Genomic DNA, 15,707 nt, shown 5'->3' with positions numbered 1-15,707 from the left:
TTTCTCTGAATGTGTAGAAATGAAACATGGCATAAATGACTGAAGCCCCTGGGGACCCTTCCCCATGAACTTCCTCTTCACGTGTAGCTGTTAATCTGAATTCGATGTTCCTCCCACTTATCTTTTTATGCTTTGCTGTGTAGAGCCACCCATTAATGATCTACGGCATAGTTTTGCAGACTTTGACTCTTCATAAAATTGGAATCATATTACAGCTCTCTTTTTGCAGTTTTCTTTCCCGATGACAGAGAGGCGAGCATTGTTTTTGAGGTTTGTCCGTGATGTCCTGGCTCATTCATTTCCTCCTCTGTATGTTCACTGGGTGACTATACGTTACCTCTCCTGTTGGTGGGATATTTAGGTCATGATCGTTGTTTACCCCAGGAATGGTGCCACACTAAACTTTTTGTGCAGCCAGATGACTGTATTGACTAGAAGAGCCTCTAATTGAAACTCAGTGCTATTTTTAGCTGTTAATAGTTTAGAGTTGGACGTTTTGGAGAATTAGCAACACAGAGCTTACGTTTTGAACTTTTATTATGAAGTTTATTATGAAGTGAAAATTTGAAGCGTGCCATGACCCCCTGATGGCACGTGAGTTTGGATTGCTCTTCAGTAGCTTGGACTGAAACAGGACACAGGGGCTTTTAGATCTTATGACTCTGGTGGCAAGAAAAGGGGTACAAAGAGGAACACACAGACAAAAAGGCTCTTTTCTCCAAAGCCTCGAAAAGAGCCTGGATTGAGCTGCTTCCCCAGTTATCCCCAGGCTGGGGTCTTCCCTGAGTTGGATGCAACCCCAATAAGTGGAGGGGAGGGTGGAGAAGAAATAATCCGACAAAGGGGGAAGGCTGAGGAAGAAAAGGTCCAGAGATCACAACAGAGACACTTCCAGAGGAGGCAAGAGTGTGTCCCAAAAGATGGCCTCCAGGGTGTGAATCCTGCTTGAACCCATCCGAGAACGCTCTTCCAGAGCAGAGCGGGGAACAATCTGGAGCTCGCTCCAGGATTTAACTGTGCTGCCCGTACTTTCCTGAATGTTTTTGGTTTCCTGTTCACCCCAGTGGGTTTAATTTCTAGATTCTTGGTCAACCAAGGCCGTTCCTGGCCCCCTCACAAGAGGAGATCAGTAAAATATATAAGCAGCCTCGCCCGCGTCTCCATGAGACCTCTTCTCTAATCTTTTAACTGTCGTTTCTTACCCCAAATAGTGTAGCGGCCTCCAGACTGCTTCTGCCTTTGCCTCATATGGTCTATTCTTAAAACAGCTGCCAGAGCGGCCCCTTTTGAAACGTGAGTCAAAGACCGTATCTTCTCTGCCTGATTACCTTCCATAGCTTCTTAATATCACTCTGCGTGAAAAGCTCAGTTCAGGTAATGGCCGATACGTCACGCTCGGTTACTGCTCTGCCTCAGTCCTGTTGCCCGACCTCTTGCTCATTCTGCTCCAGTCATGCCAGCCTGCTTGGGGTTCCTCAGTCATGTTGTACACTGTCTTGCCCCAGGACCCTTGCACTTGCTGTTCCCTCATGGCTTGCTCTCTCATTGACTTCAGGTCTGTGCTTAAATGTCACTTGTTTATTTTTTGAGAACTTCCTGACCACACCGTTTCAAATAGCACCTTCATGGCACCCCCGGGATATCCGATCCCTCTTTCTGGCTCTGTTTTTCTCCATTCCATCTGAAGACTGTAAATTCTACTTATTTTTCATAGTTATTGTTTGTCTCCTGCTTTGAGAATATAAGCTCCAGAAAGGCAGGGATTTTTCCCTCTCTGTTCACTGTTGTATCCCAGTACCTGGAACAGCGTTCGGCACATGGAAGGTGCTTCATTAAATAAGTTCTCGAAAGCTACTGTCTGTTTACTTGAGACCAATGATTTGGGGGCATTCTTTGTGAACATCTTTGATGTTGCCCCCAGAAATCTCTGAATAGGCCAGAACATAACTTCATTTAAGTTTATTCTAAGGCAACAGCACGGAGTTAGTCCAAAAGATCTTCCTTTTCCAACCTAGTACCATCTGAAAATACCCTCAGCTTTTCCTTCTCCTTTTTGAAACATGCTCTCAGGAAAGGACCTGAGAAAAATTTAAGGTAAAGCAAATATTAAAGGGTAAAATAACTCATAAAACATAATGTGTTTTGCCTCCCAGGAAAGTGTGTTTATCTATACCAAATTGAGAGAGGGAGAGTATGGTAAGTCCTTAGTGGGTCTCCAGCAGCAAAGCCAAAATCATATGAGGTGAATTTCCCTTTTTTGTTACAGAGATGCCATGTAATATGATTAGTTTTACTTTAAACACAAGCAAACAGAAGTTTAGACCAACTAATGTATTCAAAGGTGGTGAGCGGCTGAACCAGACCTTGAGCTAAGATTGGCTCCAAAGCCCACACTCTCTTCATTATACCATATTCTCCTTTTCTTGAGGAATGAAATTAAGATGCAAAGGATGGGCCCTAAGCCTGAAAAGATCCAGAAGGATAGATCCATTTTGCACCATTGTGAATTCTGTATCTGTAATTTTATTCACCAGTTGACCAAACCCCCTTTAGAAAGGTTTTCCTCAAGGGCGGGAACAGAAAGGGATTTCTGGCCAATCCCGATTGAAATAGGCTCTTCATTTCTATTTACTTTTCTCTGAGTCCTCAATCTCTGCTCAAGAGACCTGATTAATTAAGGTGTTACACGGCTGTCTTTTATGCATAAATTAGCTATTGGACAAATTATGAAATTGTCTTCGAAATATTTAACTCTAAACCTTTCTTGCCTCTATCCAGATGTCCATGTGGAGTAACAGGCAGGGTTCTTTGTCCCTCACCCAAAGATGTGGTGATGTTAGATGGGTCGATTTGTAAACCTACACAGACCCCTTGTTTAAAAATAAAAATTCATTTACTAAATGGTAATTATGATCATAATCAGGTTTAGAGGTTCGTTTCTAAAGCCTCTCTTAGCAACCAAAATTAATGGTATCTAAGGATCCACACTGATAAGCTGGAAAAACTCCAGTAAGGAAATTGCATGCCAAACTTGAGAGTTAATTATTAACAAATTGATTCAAAAGGGAGAGAAATGGTTTAGAGAATTTGGCTGAGTGTTCTTAGCCAAAAACTTTACTCACATTTTAAAAGATATATTTTTCTTTTCATTATGTGCATAATATTATTTTTAAATTATTTTTTAATTTTTTTAGAGCAAGACCAAAGGAATGCAAGTGGGGGGAGAGGGGCAGAGGGAGAGAGAGAAAGAGAGGGGGGGGGGAGAGAGAGGGAGAGGGAGAGAGAGAGGGAGAGGGAGAGAGAGAGGGAGAGGGAGAGGGGGAGGGAGAGAGACGGAGAGAGATAGCAAGAAGGAGAGAGGGAGAGGGAGGGTGAGGGAGTGGGAGGGAGAGAGAGGGAGAGAGAGGGGAGAGGGAGAGGGAGGGAGAGAGAGGGAGAAAGGGAGAGGGAGGGAGAGGAAGAGGGAGAGAGAGAGAGAGAGAGAGAGAGAGAGAGAGAGAGAGAGAGAGAGAATGCCAACAGGCTCTGTGCTGGGCTTAATCCCATGACCCTGGGATCGTGACCTGAGCTGAAATCAAGAATCAGACCTTCTAGGTCCATCCATGTTATTGCAAATGGCCAGATTTTTTCTTTATTTTTTATGACTGAGTAACATTCCTATATATATTCCTACACACACACATATACATATACATATACACACATGCACACACACCCTATCTTCTTTAGCCATTCACCCATTGATGGACATAGGTTGTTGGCATATCTTGGCTCTTGTAAATAACACTACAATGAACATATGTGTGCATATATCTTTTCAAATTGATGTTTTTTTTTTCCAGATAAATACCTAGAGGTGGAATTGCTAGACTGTGTGGTAGTTCTATTTTTAATTTTTTGAGGAAACTCCATACTGTTTTCCATAGTGGTTGTACCAGTTTTCATTCCCACCAATGCTATACAAGGGTTCTCTTTTCTCCACATCCTTGCCAACACTTACTTCTTATCTTTTTGATAATAGCCAATCTGACTGGTGTGAGGTGATACTTCATGGTGGTTTTGATTTGCATTCCCTTGAGGATTAATGCTGTTCAGCATCTTTTCATGTACCTGTTGGCCAACTGTATGTCTTCTTTGGAAACAGGTCCTTTCAAGTCCTCTGCTCATTTTTTAATTAGGGTGTTTGCTTTTTGACATTAAGTTGTGTAAGTTCTTTATATATTTTGGATATTAATCCCTTATTGGATATACGATTTGCAAATATCTCCTCCTATTCAGTTGCTTTTTTGTTTGGTTTCCTTTGCTATGCAAAAGCTTTCCAGTTTGACACAGTCCCATTTGTTTATTTTAGCTTTTGTTGAACTTGCCTTGAGGAGGCTGGTCCAAAAAATATTGCTAAGACCAAGGTCAAAGAGCTTACTGTCTATGTTTTCTTCTAGGAGATTTATGGTTTCAGATCCTACATTCAAGTCTTTAATCTATTTTGAATTTATTTTTGTGTATGGTGTAAGATAGTGGCTCAGTTTCATTCTTTTGCATGTGACTGTCCAGTTTTTCCCAGAACCATTTATGGAAGAGATTGTCCTTTCCCCCATTGTCTTCCTCCATATTCTTTCTCCATTGTCATAGATGAATTACTATATATCCATGGGTTTGTTTTTGGGCTCTCTGTTCTATTTCAGTGATCTGTGTGTCTATTTTTGTACCAGTACCATACTGTTTTGATTGCTACAGCTTTGTAGTGTAGTTTAAAATCAACAAATATAATAGTTCCAGTTTTGTTCTTCTTTCTCAATTGCCCTGGCTACTTAGGGTGTTTCGTGGGTCCATACAAATTTTAGGATTTGTTGTTCTAGTTCTGTGAAGAATGACACTGGTATTTTGATGGGGATTTCATTTATTTAACCTGTTGATTGCTTTGGGTAGTGTGGACATTTTAACAATATTAATTCTTCCAATTCATGAATACAGTATAGCTCTCCATTTCTTTGATCAGTTTCTTTTATCAATGTCTTATAGTTTTCAGAGTACAGGTCTTTCACATCCTTGGTTAAATTTATTCCTAAGTATTTTATTCTGCTTGATGCAATTGTAAATGGGATTGTTTTCTTAATTTCTCTTCCTGACAGCTCATTATTAGCATATGGAAACTCAACTGATTTCTGAATGTTAATTTTATATTCCATAATTTTACTGAATATATTTATTTGTTCCAGTTGTTTCTGGGTGGAATCTTTAGAGTTTTCTTCATGTTGCATTATGTCATCTGAAAATGGTGATAGTTTTACTTCTTCATTTCCAATTTAGATGCCTTTTATTTATTTTTCTTGCCTAATTGCTTGGCTAGGACTTCCATGTTTTGTTTTGTTCCAGATCTTACAGGAGAAGCTTTCAATTTTTCACTGTTGAGTAAGATGTTGGCCATATATGGGCTTTATTATGTGGAGTTATGTTCCTTCTGTACCCTACTTTGTTGAGAGTTCTTATGATAAATGGATATTGTATACTGTCATATGCTTTTCCTATGTCTATTGAGATGATTGCATGGTTTTATCCTTTGTTTTGTTAATGTGTTAATGGTGTACCATGCTGATTGACTTGTGATTGTTACTTGCTTTTCAATGGTTGCATAATCTCCACGGAGTGATTCCACTGCAATTCACCTAATCATTCTCCCATAGCAGGAGTTTAGTTAGCTTATGGATTTTGGTGAAAATTTCCCCCATATGTTAGATCTCCAGAATTATAAAAACTGAGTCATGGCTATTGCGAAAGTGAGAGACTTCTCTCTGGAAGTGCTTTTGCTGAGGGTGGAGTGTGGGTGTTGAACATTAACAGCCTATAGTCTGTCTGCCAGCCCTCCCAGCCCCTTTTCCACCTCCCACCCCTTCCTACCCCTCCCACCCCTGCTGTACTCTTGTAAATAAGCATGCCAGAGGTGTGTCCACTCTCAGTTCTTGGCTTTGATGTATTCTCTGGTCTACACAAGGCAGGAATTGGTTATCTCTTCTTTTAAACTTTCAACTTAGGCAAATACTAGATGAAACTTATCCCTTTTCTTTCTTTCTGAGCCAAGAGGATGACGTTGCTCTTTGCTTTGTTTAGGAAGTCACCTCTGTTTGTCTAGAAAACTTCAGAGCAACCGCTATCTCTCTGACCTTCCCTCCTCTAAGCACTCTCTCTCTCTCCTTAGTTGGGGCCCTCAAATTGGGCTACCTGGCCATCACTGTTAGGGGTATATTTTCTGCAGCTGGTGCCCATAAACAATGGCTCCATCATGTGCCTTCGGGGATTATGAGGAAGAAATTTCAGGAAGAGTACCTGTATGGGGTTACTTATTGCTGTGCTTGCTATTTCCAGAGGGTTTCATTTCTTGTGCTTGCCACACTAGTAGTAATAATGATAAAAGCTAGCGCTTGCAGAATTCTCACCGTATCTGGCAGGAAAGGCAGTGTAGTCAGAACACCATGACTCCCAGGTTGGAAAAAAATGGTCCTCTCTCTCCAGCCGCTTTCGGCAAAGCACCATCATCTCTGATTTCACATGTTACATCCCCCTTAACCTACTCAAAGGCTTGTTGGGAAGGTCATAGAACATAATTCTAAACTGTGAAGTAATACTCAAAATGGAAATGTTATTGGGTCACCTGGGTGGCTTGGTCAGTTAAGCTTCTGACTTTGGCTCAGGTCATGATCTTGTGATTCGTGGGTTCAAGTGCTGCATCAGGCTCTGTGCTGACAGCTCAGAGCCTGGAGCCTGCTTCACATTCTGTGTCTCCCTCTCTGTCTGCCCTTTCCCTGCTCGCACTCTGTCTCTCTCTCTTTCTCAAAAATAAATAAACATTAAACAATTTTTTTAAAAATTCAAAATGAAAAGGTATCATCATTGTAATTATCCATATTTTCTCTTCAACCCTATGCTACTAACAATCAAGGAGAAAGATACACTTCCCGAACTACAAGGGATTTAAACCCAATAAGCCTGACTCCCCTGGACCCTATTTAAAACCAGGCAATGTTGCTTCTGTATTGTTAATTTAATGAGATATTATTATTGAGATTCTACGGGATTTTATTTGGGAAAGGAGGTTTCCTTATGTAAACATTTTTGGCAACGCTGCCCTAGTCATTTGAACCAAACCAAAATCTTAGGTTTGCAACACTAGGCTTTTAGCAGATTTCCATGTGATTAAATTCTGTCATTTGCACTGTTTCCCCGACCTTTTGTTACTTGGTTTTGCGAAGAAAAGTAAACAACTTTTGCTACTTGAAGGACTTGCTTCTACTCCAACGTGTGTAACAAAAGTCCTGTTCCTCCTCTCTCTGCGTTGTATCATGTTGTGTGTTTTGCTCTGTTTTGCAGGTTTTGTCTGTGTTAATTCCACTGACTGCCCCTCGGCCCTCCTACTTCTCTCTTTTAGGAGAATGATATAAACCTGACCCACATTGAATCCAGACCTTCGCGCTTGAAGAAAGATGAGTATGAATTTTTTACCTATCTGGATCAACGTAGCATGCCTGTCCTGGCAAACATCATCAAGATCTTGAGGCATGACATCGGTGCCACCGTCCATGAACTTTCCCGGGACAAGAAGAAAGACACAGGTAACAAACAGAGGGATTTTGCAACACCAGCAGTTTGACGCTCTCTTCAAGAAACAGTGGCAAAAATACCATCCACTCTGGTAGACCATTGTGGGGGATTAATCTGGAAGGTGTACGTTAGGGACCTGGAGGAACCCCTGGATATTTTAGACATTGAGTAAATGTTAGTTCTTTCTTCACTTTCTCAAGATAGAGATTTCTTATATTAATAGTTTTCTTCCTCTTGCTGCAATTTTTTTATGTTCTAAATTTTGGTGATCACGAGTAAAGCTATTATAAACATTCGCGTGCAGGGTTTGTGTGGACGTGAGTCAAAAACTCATCTGGGTAAATACTTAGGAGTGCGACTGCCGAGATGAACTATTTTTTCTCTTAAATAATCAAAACGCTTTTTCCTACCGTAAAATCAAAAGTTTTGCATTTGTTTTTGTTTTGTTTTGTTTTTGTTTTTTGCCAACACTGAAGAATTTAGGTCAGGAGGATTTCAAACGTTATTTTAAATAACAATTTGAATGGGCAGAGAGGCTTTCAAATGAGAACCACCTCTTCGCAGAGGCCTTTGAAACATTTTCTAAAACATACCCCCAGGGCCTTCCTAGGAGACCTCTCTTGTTTTCCTGCCCCCATCCTTCTGTGGCTATCACCAGGACAAGGAAGTTTATTCCCAGATTCTGCCCCTGCGGAGCCCAGACGGCCGCGCACATGGGCTCAGGTCACCGAGGGGCGGCCACTTGGAATTCCTCCTCAGTTCAACCCTTTCTGCCCTCCTTCTCTTCCACCTCCCGAGCTGCTTCGCTGATGACCGCCTTCTCTTGCTTTTCCGGCCACCTGCTCCCGACAGGAGCTGCAGGCCCTCAGGACAAAGGGCCTGCCGGATCCTGGGGCTAGCTGCCTGGCTTGGAGCAGGTGGAGGCTGGGCCGGCTGGAGCCCTGGGGTAAGAAATCAAAGCAATTGACAAGCAGGCAGGCAGCCCCTTGGGGAGCCAGGGAAAATGTATGTAGATCAGCTGTAGGGCTGGTAGCCTGAACTGGAGGCTCAGAAAGGAGGTTCTTAACGGGGACGTGCAACACTAGTTAGGAGCCCAGACCCCTGAACCAGGGGTGACTTTGGGCAGATGACTGACCTTCACAATCTCCCGCTGCATCCAATGGGAGTAACAAGCGTGTCTGCCTCGTAGGGTTAATGAAACACCACCGGTGGAGCATCGAGAACGATGCAGAGCATGTTTAAGGGCTTAGTACCTGTTCTCTATTCTTAACCGTTATCATCACTGTTACTATAAATAATGGCCCCAGCGCAGGAGCCGTGAAAAGCCAGCCTGTACACAGCAACTTTTCCAGAGAATCTGAGACCTGGCAAATGACCTCAAAGGTCGTGCGGCCCAACAGACGTCTTCATTTTTCACTGGAAAAAACGGAGGCCATGACTCGCCTTAAGGCACAGAGTGAATTCTGTGCCGCTGTGGGTAAGCATGTGTCGCGCGCTTCTCTGCGCCAGGCCTGGTGATGCGAGCTGCGGGGAGAGAGGCCCAACACTACCCGTTCTTAAGGTGCTCACAGGCTGACCAGGGCGACAAGACACCCAGGTGAATACAGTCCAGGGACAGGTTCTGTAACGAGGACAAGGTGATGGAATCTGGCAGGGTGCTGACCTTTGAAACCGGGTTGACATCTGACCTGTGAAGACAATCCTGGAGGGACTAACCCTTGACAACAACACGTTTCATTTTATTTATTCATGTGGTCGGTCATCCCATCCCATACTGGCTGTCCCTACCTGACACAGTTTCCTGACCCCAACGTCCACATAACGGAAGGGCTGCTAAGGGTGCTGGTCCTGCTCGAACAGCACAGCCTCACCCCTGCAGGGAGGGGCGGCTCTTGGGTTTCTCGGTTTTGAGAATTGCAGTCTGGGCCCAGAAAGATTTTTTTTAGGGAAAACAACCCATCCCTTTGCAGAGTCGTTCTTGCCATGGAACTCAGTGGGAGAATGATTAGAGGGAGAAAGCCGTCGTGGTAGATCTGAATCTTTGATTCTGTCACTTGACAAAATGCCCTTTCTTTTGAGGGGCTAAGATCTCAGGAGCGAGTCTGACAGCAGGTTGAAGTGGGAGATCTGAACCCCTCGAATCAATTAGGCTAAATCACTTTTCACTCTAGTTTTTAAGCCATTCAAAAGGCCATGTGGATGATAGAGAATGAAAGTTTCCAGTTTCTTAATTGCCAAAGTTCCCCACCCAAAACAGCTTAAGGGAAGGTTAATTATGGTGACATGTTAAAGAGACTCCAACCTTCTAAAATGCCTCCTGGAGGAGCTGATGTGACTTTAATAGGATTTTAATCCAGAGAGTCTTTTGAATACTTGAGATCTATTCTCTTGCTACCCTCTCTCCTGATGACCTCAAATCCTTCTTCAACCCAACATGAAAGAGCATTAATATCTTCCATCGATCAATCTACTAATCCTTTTACCTTTCCCTTTGAGTCTTCTGCATGACATTACATTTAGAGGGGGATGGAAAATTCCTACATGGAGGCAGATTGCAGCCAGGAGAAGCAGACGGACAGAATGTCTTGGCTAGACGGAGGTATAGGATTATCACCTTCTTAGAAATGTATCTGTTTGGGGTTATTTTCCAAGAGCAAATGGACATCTGGTGGATTTTGTTCAAGTTGTGGTAACGATGGGAATCCTGGTGTGGAAGCAGAGGGAGTCCAGACTTCCGGTACAACTGTATTTTCTGTGGGGAGTGGAAGGGCTATTTATATATTTATTCGTCTGTCTGTTTACCTGTTTCTATCTGTCTGGCCTGGGGGCATTTCTGATTTTGTCTTTTTTATTTGGATCAATGCCTGAAGCAATGATTTAAGGGAACATATGTTGTGAGAAGACAAGAGCAGCATTATTACTCAGTCCTATCCCGGACACTGCCCCTCCGCCCCCGCTCCCAGCTCCGTCTTCGGGCCCCCTTGCTGCTCCAGTAGTGCTCCCCTGAGAAGCCTGAGGTCTCAGACCAATCGACGGTGGAGGAAGGATGGGACTCCTTGCAGGAGTCTGAAAAGCCCCTGGGATTGTGGGCAAGACGGTACACATACGTGTGCATGCATATTTTTCAAGAGTGATTTTCCAAGGGGTCGTGGTCCAGGAGTTAAGGACCCTTAGAGAGAAGCCAGTTTAGGGCTGGTGGGGGGTCCAGATGGCTGGAAGTTTCCCCATTCCCACTGCCTGTGGTAGCCTTTCCTTTCTCCCTTCCTTTGCTCTTCTGTTCTGTGCTTCCGCCTTCCCTCTGTCCTCTTCCCCCTTCCAAATCATCTCTGGTGCATTTCCCTTCGCCCCAAAGGGCACATCTCAGGGCTATAGGTGCTTGTGGCCCTGGGTCTGCATGGGACCAAGGATCTTTATGTTTGTAAAAACACACAGGATTGATAGCCTTTTTCAGTCTACCTGGAAGCTTGCAGGATGCATTGATGTTGCCATAAGTCATGGCAGCTGGGGATGAGACTTTTATTCCAGCAAAATGCCTCATTGATACAAGTCGACACACTCCTAAGAGAGTAAGCAAAGCAGGGGGTGTGTACCAAGCCCTGAGCTGAAGCAGAAGCTCTTGGGGTTGTCAGCATAGGGCGGCTCCTTTGCAGTGGGTTAGAGGCAGCTCCATTCACCTGTGAGGGAAGGTCCAGGGCAAATGCTCTTTGTACAGCCCAGTCCATTTGCCAGGCTGGGAAATGCTAATGAAGATCAGAAATTTAGAAGCAGGCTCTCTTTCTAAGGTGGGATCCCTCATTTGCATGCCAAGTCCAGTGTTTTCAAAATTCTTTCCTATTAGGTTGTTTCAGTTAAGCTTTGCAACGGCCACCTCAGCTAGAGCAAGCAGATGACATTATTGTCATTTTCCATATTAGGAGATGAGACACAGTGCATCTTTCGGAACAATGAAGACTCCACACTCCAGGCAGCCATTCAAGTTTACCCTGTCAAATATCTTTCCTCTGGGTGGCAGGTGTGTTCCCTCGGTTGGAGGAGGTACTAAGAGAATATGAAATGATTGTAACAGTGTTGATTGGCCATTCATGTTGGACTGAGGGACCATGATAGCAACTCAGAAAAAGCCATGAATTTAGAGGCAAGAATTAGGATTTGGACTCCTATTCTGTACACTGCCTGCTAGATTTGACTCCCGTGTGACCCCCTGCCAGCTGGGTGGCCTCATTACCTCTTCTTTCTCATAGGTGAAGTAGAGCTGAGACCGACCTGGCCATTTTTTAGAACTTATGGGGAAGATCATGCAAGATACTCTGAAGGTTATGGTGTGCTATGGGTTGAACTTGCTTGAGTTGAATAGCCCCTGAGCTTAGACATCCTTAAGCCTCGGTAGGGAGGGGCTCTATGATCTACAACGCCAGCCTACTCTCGGGCTATTTGACACCCCCAGCTCCGTGGGTCTGGACACTGGCCAGGCTAATAATATATAGAGAGTTGGTGGCAGCCACCCCCTCGCTGGATCCAGCCTTACCTGGCAGCCAGGGAGACAACTTCATGTGTGAGATGATAGGAGGGGCGCTGGGAATGACCTCTCATTTCCAAGTATCACTTCCTATGAACGTGATTGTGATGCTTACCATAATCCACTTGGCTGTGTGTTATATTGGAAATGGCACTGTTCTAAGAGACAGAAGGCCAGCTTCTCATACAGCTTCCCTCCTTCTTCCCTCCCTCCCTCTCTTCTCCCTTCCTTCTTTTTTCTTCTCTTCTTCCTTACCATTCTAACAACACCCATTACCCAAACCAGTAGCCTCTTTTTTTGTTGTTTTCACTCCTTTTGAAACTTTTGTAGTGCTTGACCATGCGACCCCTGGCATTCTCTCTTTCCTTGGCATTTTGTAAATTATGTGGCTCTTACTTATTAAGATTCTGACTCTTGGGGTTTCCTTTCATATTCTTTTACTACTCTTTCTCAAAAATCACGGTCAGCTTTGCCACCTTCTCCTCTTTCATTCACATTTATGCCCTAATTCAGTTGATCATTCATTTGCGCAATTCATATTCATTGAGCCCCCATTCGGTGCCAGTCACAGGATGGGGAGGGTGGGAAAAAGGATACACACGGTGCTGAGACCCGTGTATCTTATAATCTAGTAGGTGGTTCCTATGTGGCACGATGCGGGCAGGATTAGGAAAGTGTGGTTTGCATCAGGAGCACTTAAGAGGTGCACTGAAGCCAGTTTGGGGCGTGGTGGGGAGAAGGGGGAGCAGGGTCAGGGAGGGACACGTGGAGGGAGACAGACATACTGTGGAAGAGGCTTTAGATGTAGTCTGTTCGTCTCAAGGTAGGTCGGCCATAACCGCAGGGGTAGGTGGCAGGTGTGCAAGGAAGGCTCTCAGAAAACACGACTCGGTATCTGGGGACATAGTGGGCAACTCGCCAGTGGATATGTTTATAAGATACATGGAATCTTAGAGAGGATATTGCGAGGATAGTTCCAGCTTAAGGTGGAGATCGGAATAAAGGATTCTGCAGGCCGTTCTTTTATTTATTCATGATTTCACGCGTATCCATTCACTCATTCCATCACTGATTTATTTGAACAGCCTTTCACCCCTTTTTGCCCCTTTGCTTCATGCCTGGGTCCTTTTATTTGCCTGGTTCTCATTCTCATTTTAACGTGGGGACGCAGAGGTCAGAAGCTTTGCCATCATGTCACCGATACAGGTGCACCCTGAGCCCTCCGCGCCTCCGCTCTGCCCAGGAGGACGCAGGAACTAACTCGGCACCGTCAGCCAGCATTTGGCTCACCCGTTCTTGCCAAGACCTTTCTGCGGGGCATTCCTTACCGGGAAAGAAAGTTGAAGCACCTTAAAAGAGAAAAAATAAAACCCTCCAAAGCCTTCATCCCGCAGGGTGTTGGCACTCTACCTTCTCCCTGTTGGGATCGGCACACCAACGCTTCTCTGCGAGGCTGGAGGCCATTGCCTCAGAGGAGACATCCAGGAGCCTGGGAAGAGGGAGTGAAAACACCCTTCTATTTTGGGCCCAGGAAAGGAGGATTTATTGCCCTCCCTGAGCTGGCTGGAGGCAGAAGTCTGGGCCAAGGCTGGGTGCCTCACTGGCTGGACCCTGGGGCTGGTGAACGTCTGCTGGACGGAGGGGGTTCGTGGGACTCAGCCTGCACCTTGAACTGCTATAAATTTAATAGGCCTCCTCTGACCCGTTGGCCAGGAAGCAGGCTCCCTCCAGGCCCGCGGGGGCCTGTTGCTCAGGAGTACTCCTGAGCCAGCCACCCCTTGGCGTCCGGGCTGAGCAGTTGACCCCGACTTAACGAGACCACGACGTGGGTGTCCAGGGCCGGCTCTCCTGCAGGCTGCTTCCCCTGGAGCCAAATCAATATTTATTAATGATCTGCGCCCCCTCCAGTGCCTCTGACTTCACAGAGGGCCTCTGTTGCACCAGCCTGCCCAAGTCATTCATTAACGCCGAGCCCAGCGGCCCGTGAGGCAGGCGAGGGGCCCTCAGAGGCCAGCCCACCACGGAGATATTTGCAAAGGTCATTAATGAGCTAATCTGATTTAACTTTTCAAGACGGAGGCGTGGGTCGCTGGGGTCAGTCTCTATTCCCAGCACTGGCCGGGGTGGGGGAGAGGCCCGCCGCCGACCCTGAAGAAGAGAATGGAAAAGTGAAGGTGTCTTTGAGGAGCTGAGAACTTTGGTGTTAAAGAGTTCCTATCCCCAAATCCAGGGAGGTTTGGGATGGGAGATGGGGAGGACCTGAGGCTGTCCGAGGGATTTGCTTCAAGCGCTTTAGATTCCTGCTTTAGCTCCTTGCCCCCTTTCCCTCTCCAGGTGGAAGATCTGGAATCTAAGACACAGCACCCGCCCCCCTCCCCACCTTATTCTGAGCTTGCCCAGCACAGCGGGAGTTGCAGAGTCCTCATTTCCAGTGAGCTCCGTCATCTCGAAAAAGTCCCTTTCCCTCCGTGAGCCTCAGTTTGCTCATCAGTAAGGTGGAAATAATGTCTACCTCCTAGCATTGTTTTGAGAATGAAAACAGACAATGGAAGTGAAGCGCTTAGCACAGTATCTGGTGCAGACTCAGCTCTTAAAAAATTAACTTCGGGGGCACCTGGGTGGCTCAGTCGGTTGAGCGTCGGGCTCAGGTTATGGTCTCATGGTTTGTGAGTTCGAGCCCCAAAGAATCGGGCTCACTGCTGTCAGTACAGAGCCTGCTTTGGATCCTCTGTTTCCCTCTCTCCACCCCTCCCCTGCTCACGGGCTGTCTCTCAAGGATAAATAAACATTAAAAAAATTAACCTCAAAGGGAAAAATGTAGCTGTAACTTTTGGCTGGGAAAATCGGAAGATCCCAGGTGTAGAGGACAGGGGCGCAGGTGTGAACTCTGACCCTCCCGCCAGCGGCCTGTGCGACCCTGCTTAACCAGACAGGTGTCTCTGGGTTCTGCTTGTGAATTCACGTGTAAGGGTGACAGATCGACCTACGGTGAGCCGGTTGCTTCTCCCCTCAACCGAAGAAGCCAGCCAGGGTTTGGCTGCCTCGCCCATTTCACAGATGAGAAGCCAGAGGCTTGGGAACCAAGTGACTTGCTCAGAGTCACAGAGCTTATGGGTGGGAGAGATGAAATTTGAACACAGACCTGCTGGCTTCAAGTCCAGGATGTGCACGCCCTTTGCACGGTATGCGATGTAGGCTTTCCGGCTGGGTTTGCAACCAGTCCGCCTTCCCTGGATCCTGACAGCCTCTCTGACTCCTGGGCCGGGTGAGTGTCATCAGCTATAGACAAGGGACCCCTGCTCCTGCAGGACACCTGCTTCATCAAGGTCGAGGCACTTAGACGTATAGACATGTAATGGCTCTGAACTCTGATACATACATAAATATATGTGACTTACGTACGTAAATATATATGTAACAGTGCAAGAAATAAACACAATAGACTGTAAAAAGAAAAAGTGTAGGGGCACCTGGGTAACTCAGTCGGTTAAGCGTCTGACTTCGGCTCAGGTCATGATGTCGCGGTTCCTAGGTTTGAGCCCTGTGTCAGGCGGTGTGCTGACAGTTCGGAGCCTGGAGCCTGTTTCGGATTCTGTGT

At 45.5% G+C, this 15,707-nt stretch overlaps 1 protein-coding gene across 1 annotated transcript in view; it reads left to right on the top strand.

The window, feature by feature from the left end:
* PAH (phenylalanine hydroxylase) overlaps positions 1 to 15,707 on the top strand; it is a 70,964-nt gene that overhangs the window by 15,706 nt on the left and 39,551 nt on the right. The window contains exon 3 of the mRNA XM_042947553.1: positions 7,421 to 7,604. Coding sequence (XP_042803487.1) covers positions 7,421 to 7,604 — 184 coding nt within the window. The remainder of the gene's footprint in view (positions 1 to 7,420; positions 7,605 to 15,707) is intronic.

The sequence above is a fragment of the Panthera leo genome, chromosome B4 (genome assembly GCF_018350215.1).
Source record: "Panthera leo isolate Ple1 chromosome B4, P.leo_Ple1_pat1.1, whole genome shotgun sequence".
NCBI classification, from domain to species: Eukaryota; Metazoa; Chordata; class Mammalia; order Carnivora; family Felidae; genus Panthera; species Panthera leo.
The sequence above is the reverse complement of the archived record's forward strand: the minus strand, read 5'-3'. Positions and strand labels throughout refer to the sequence as shown.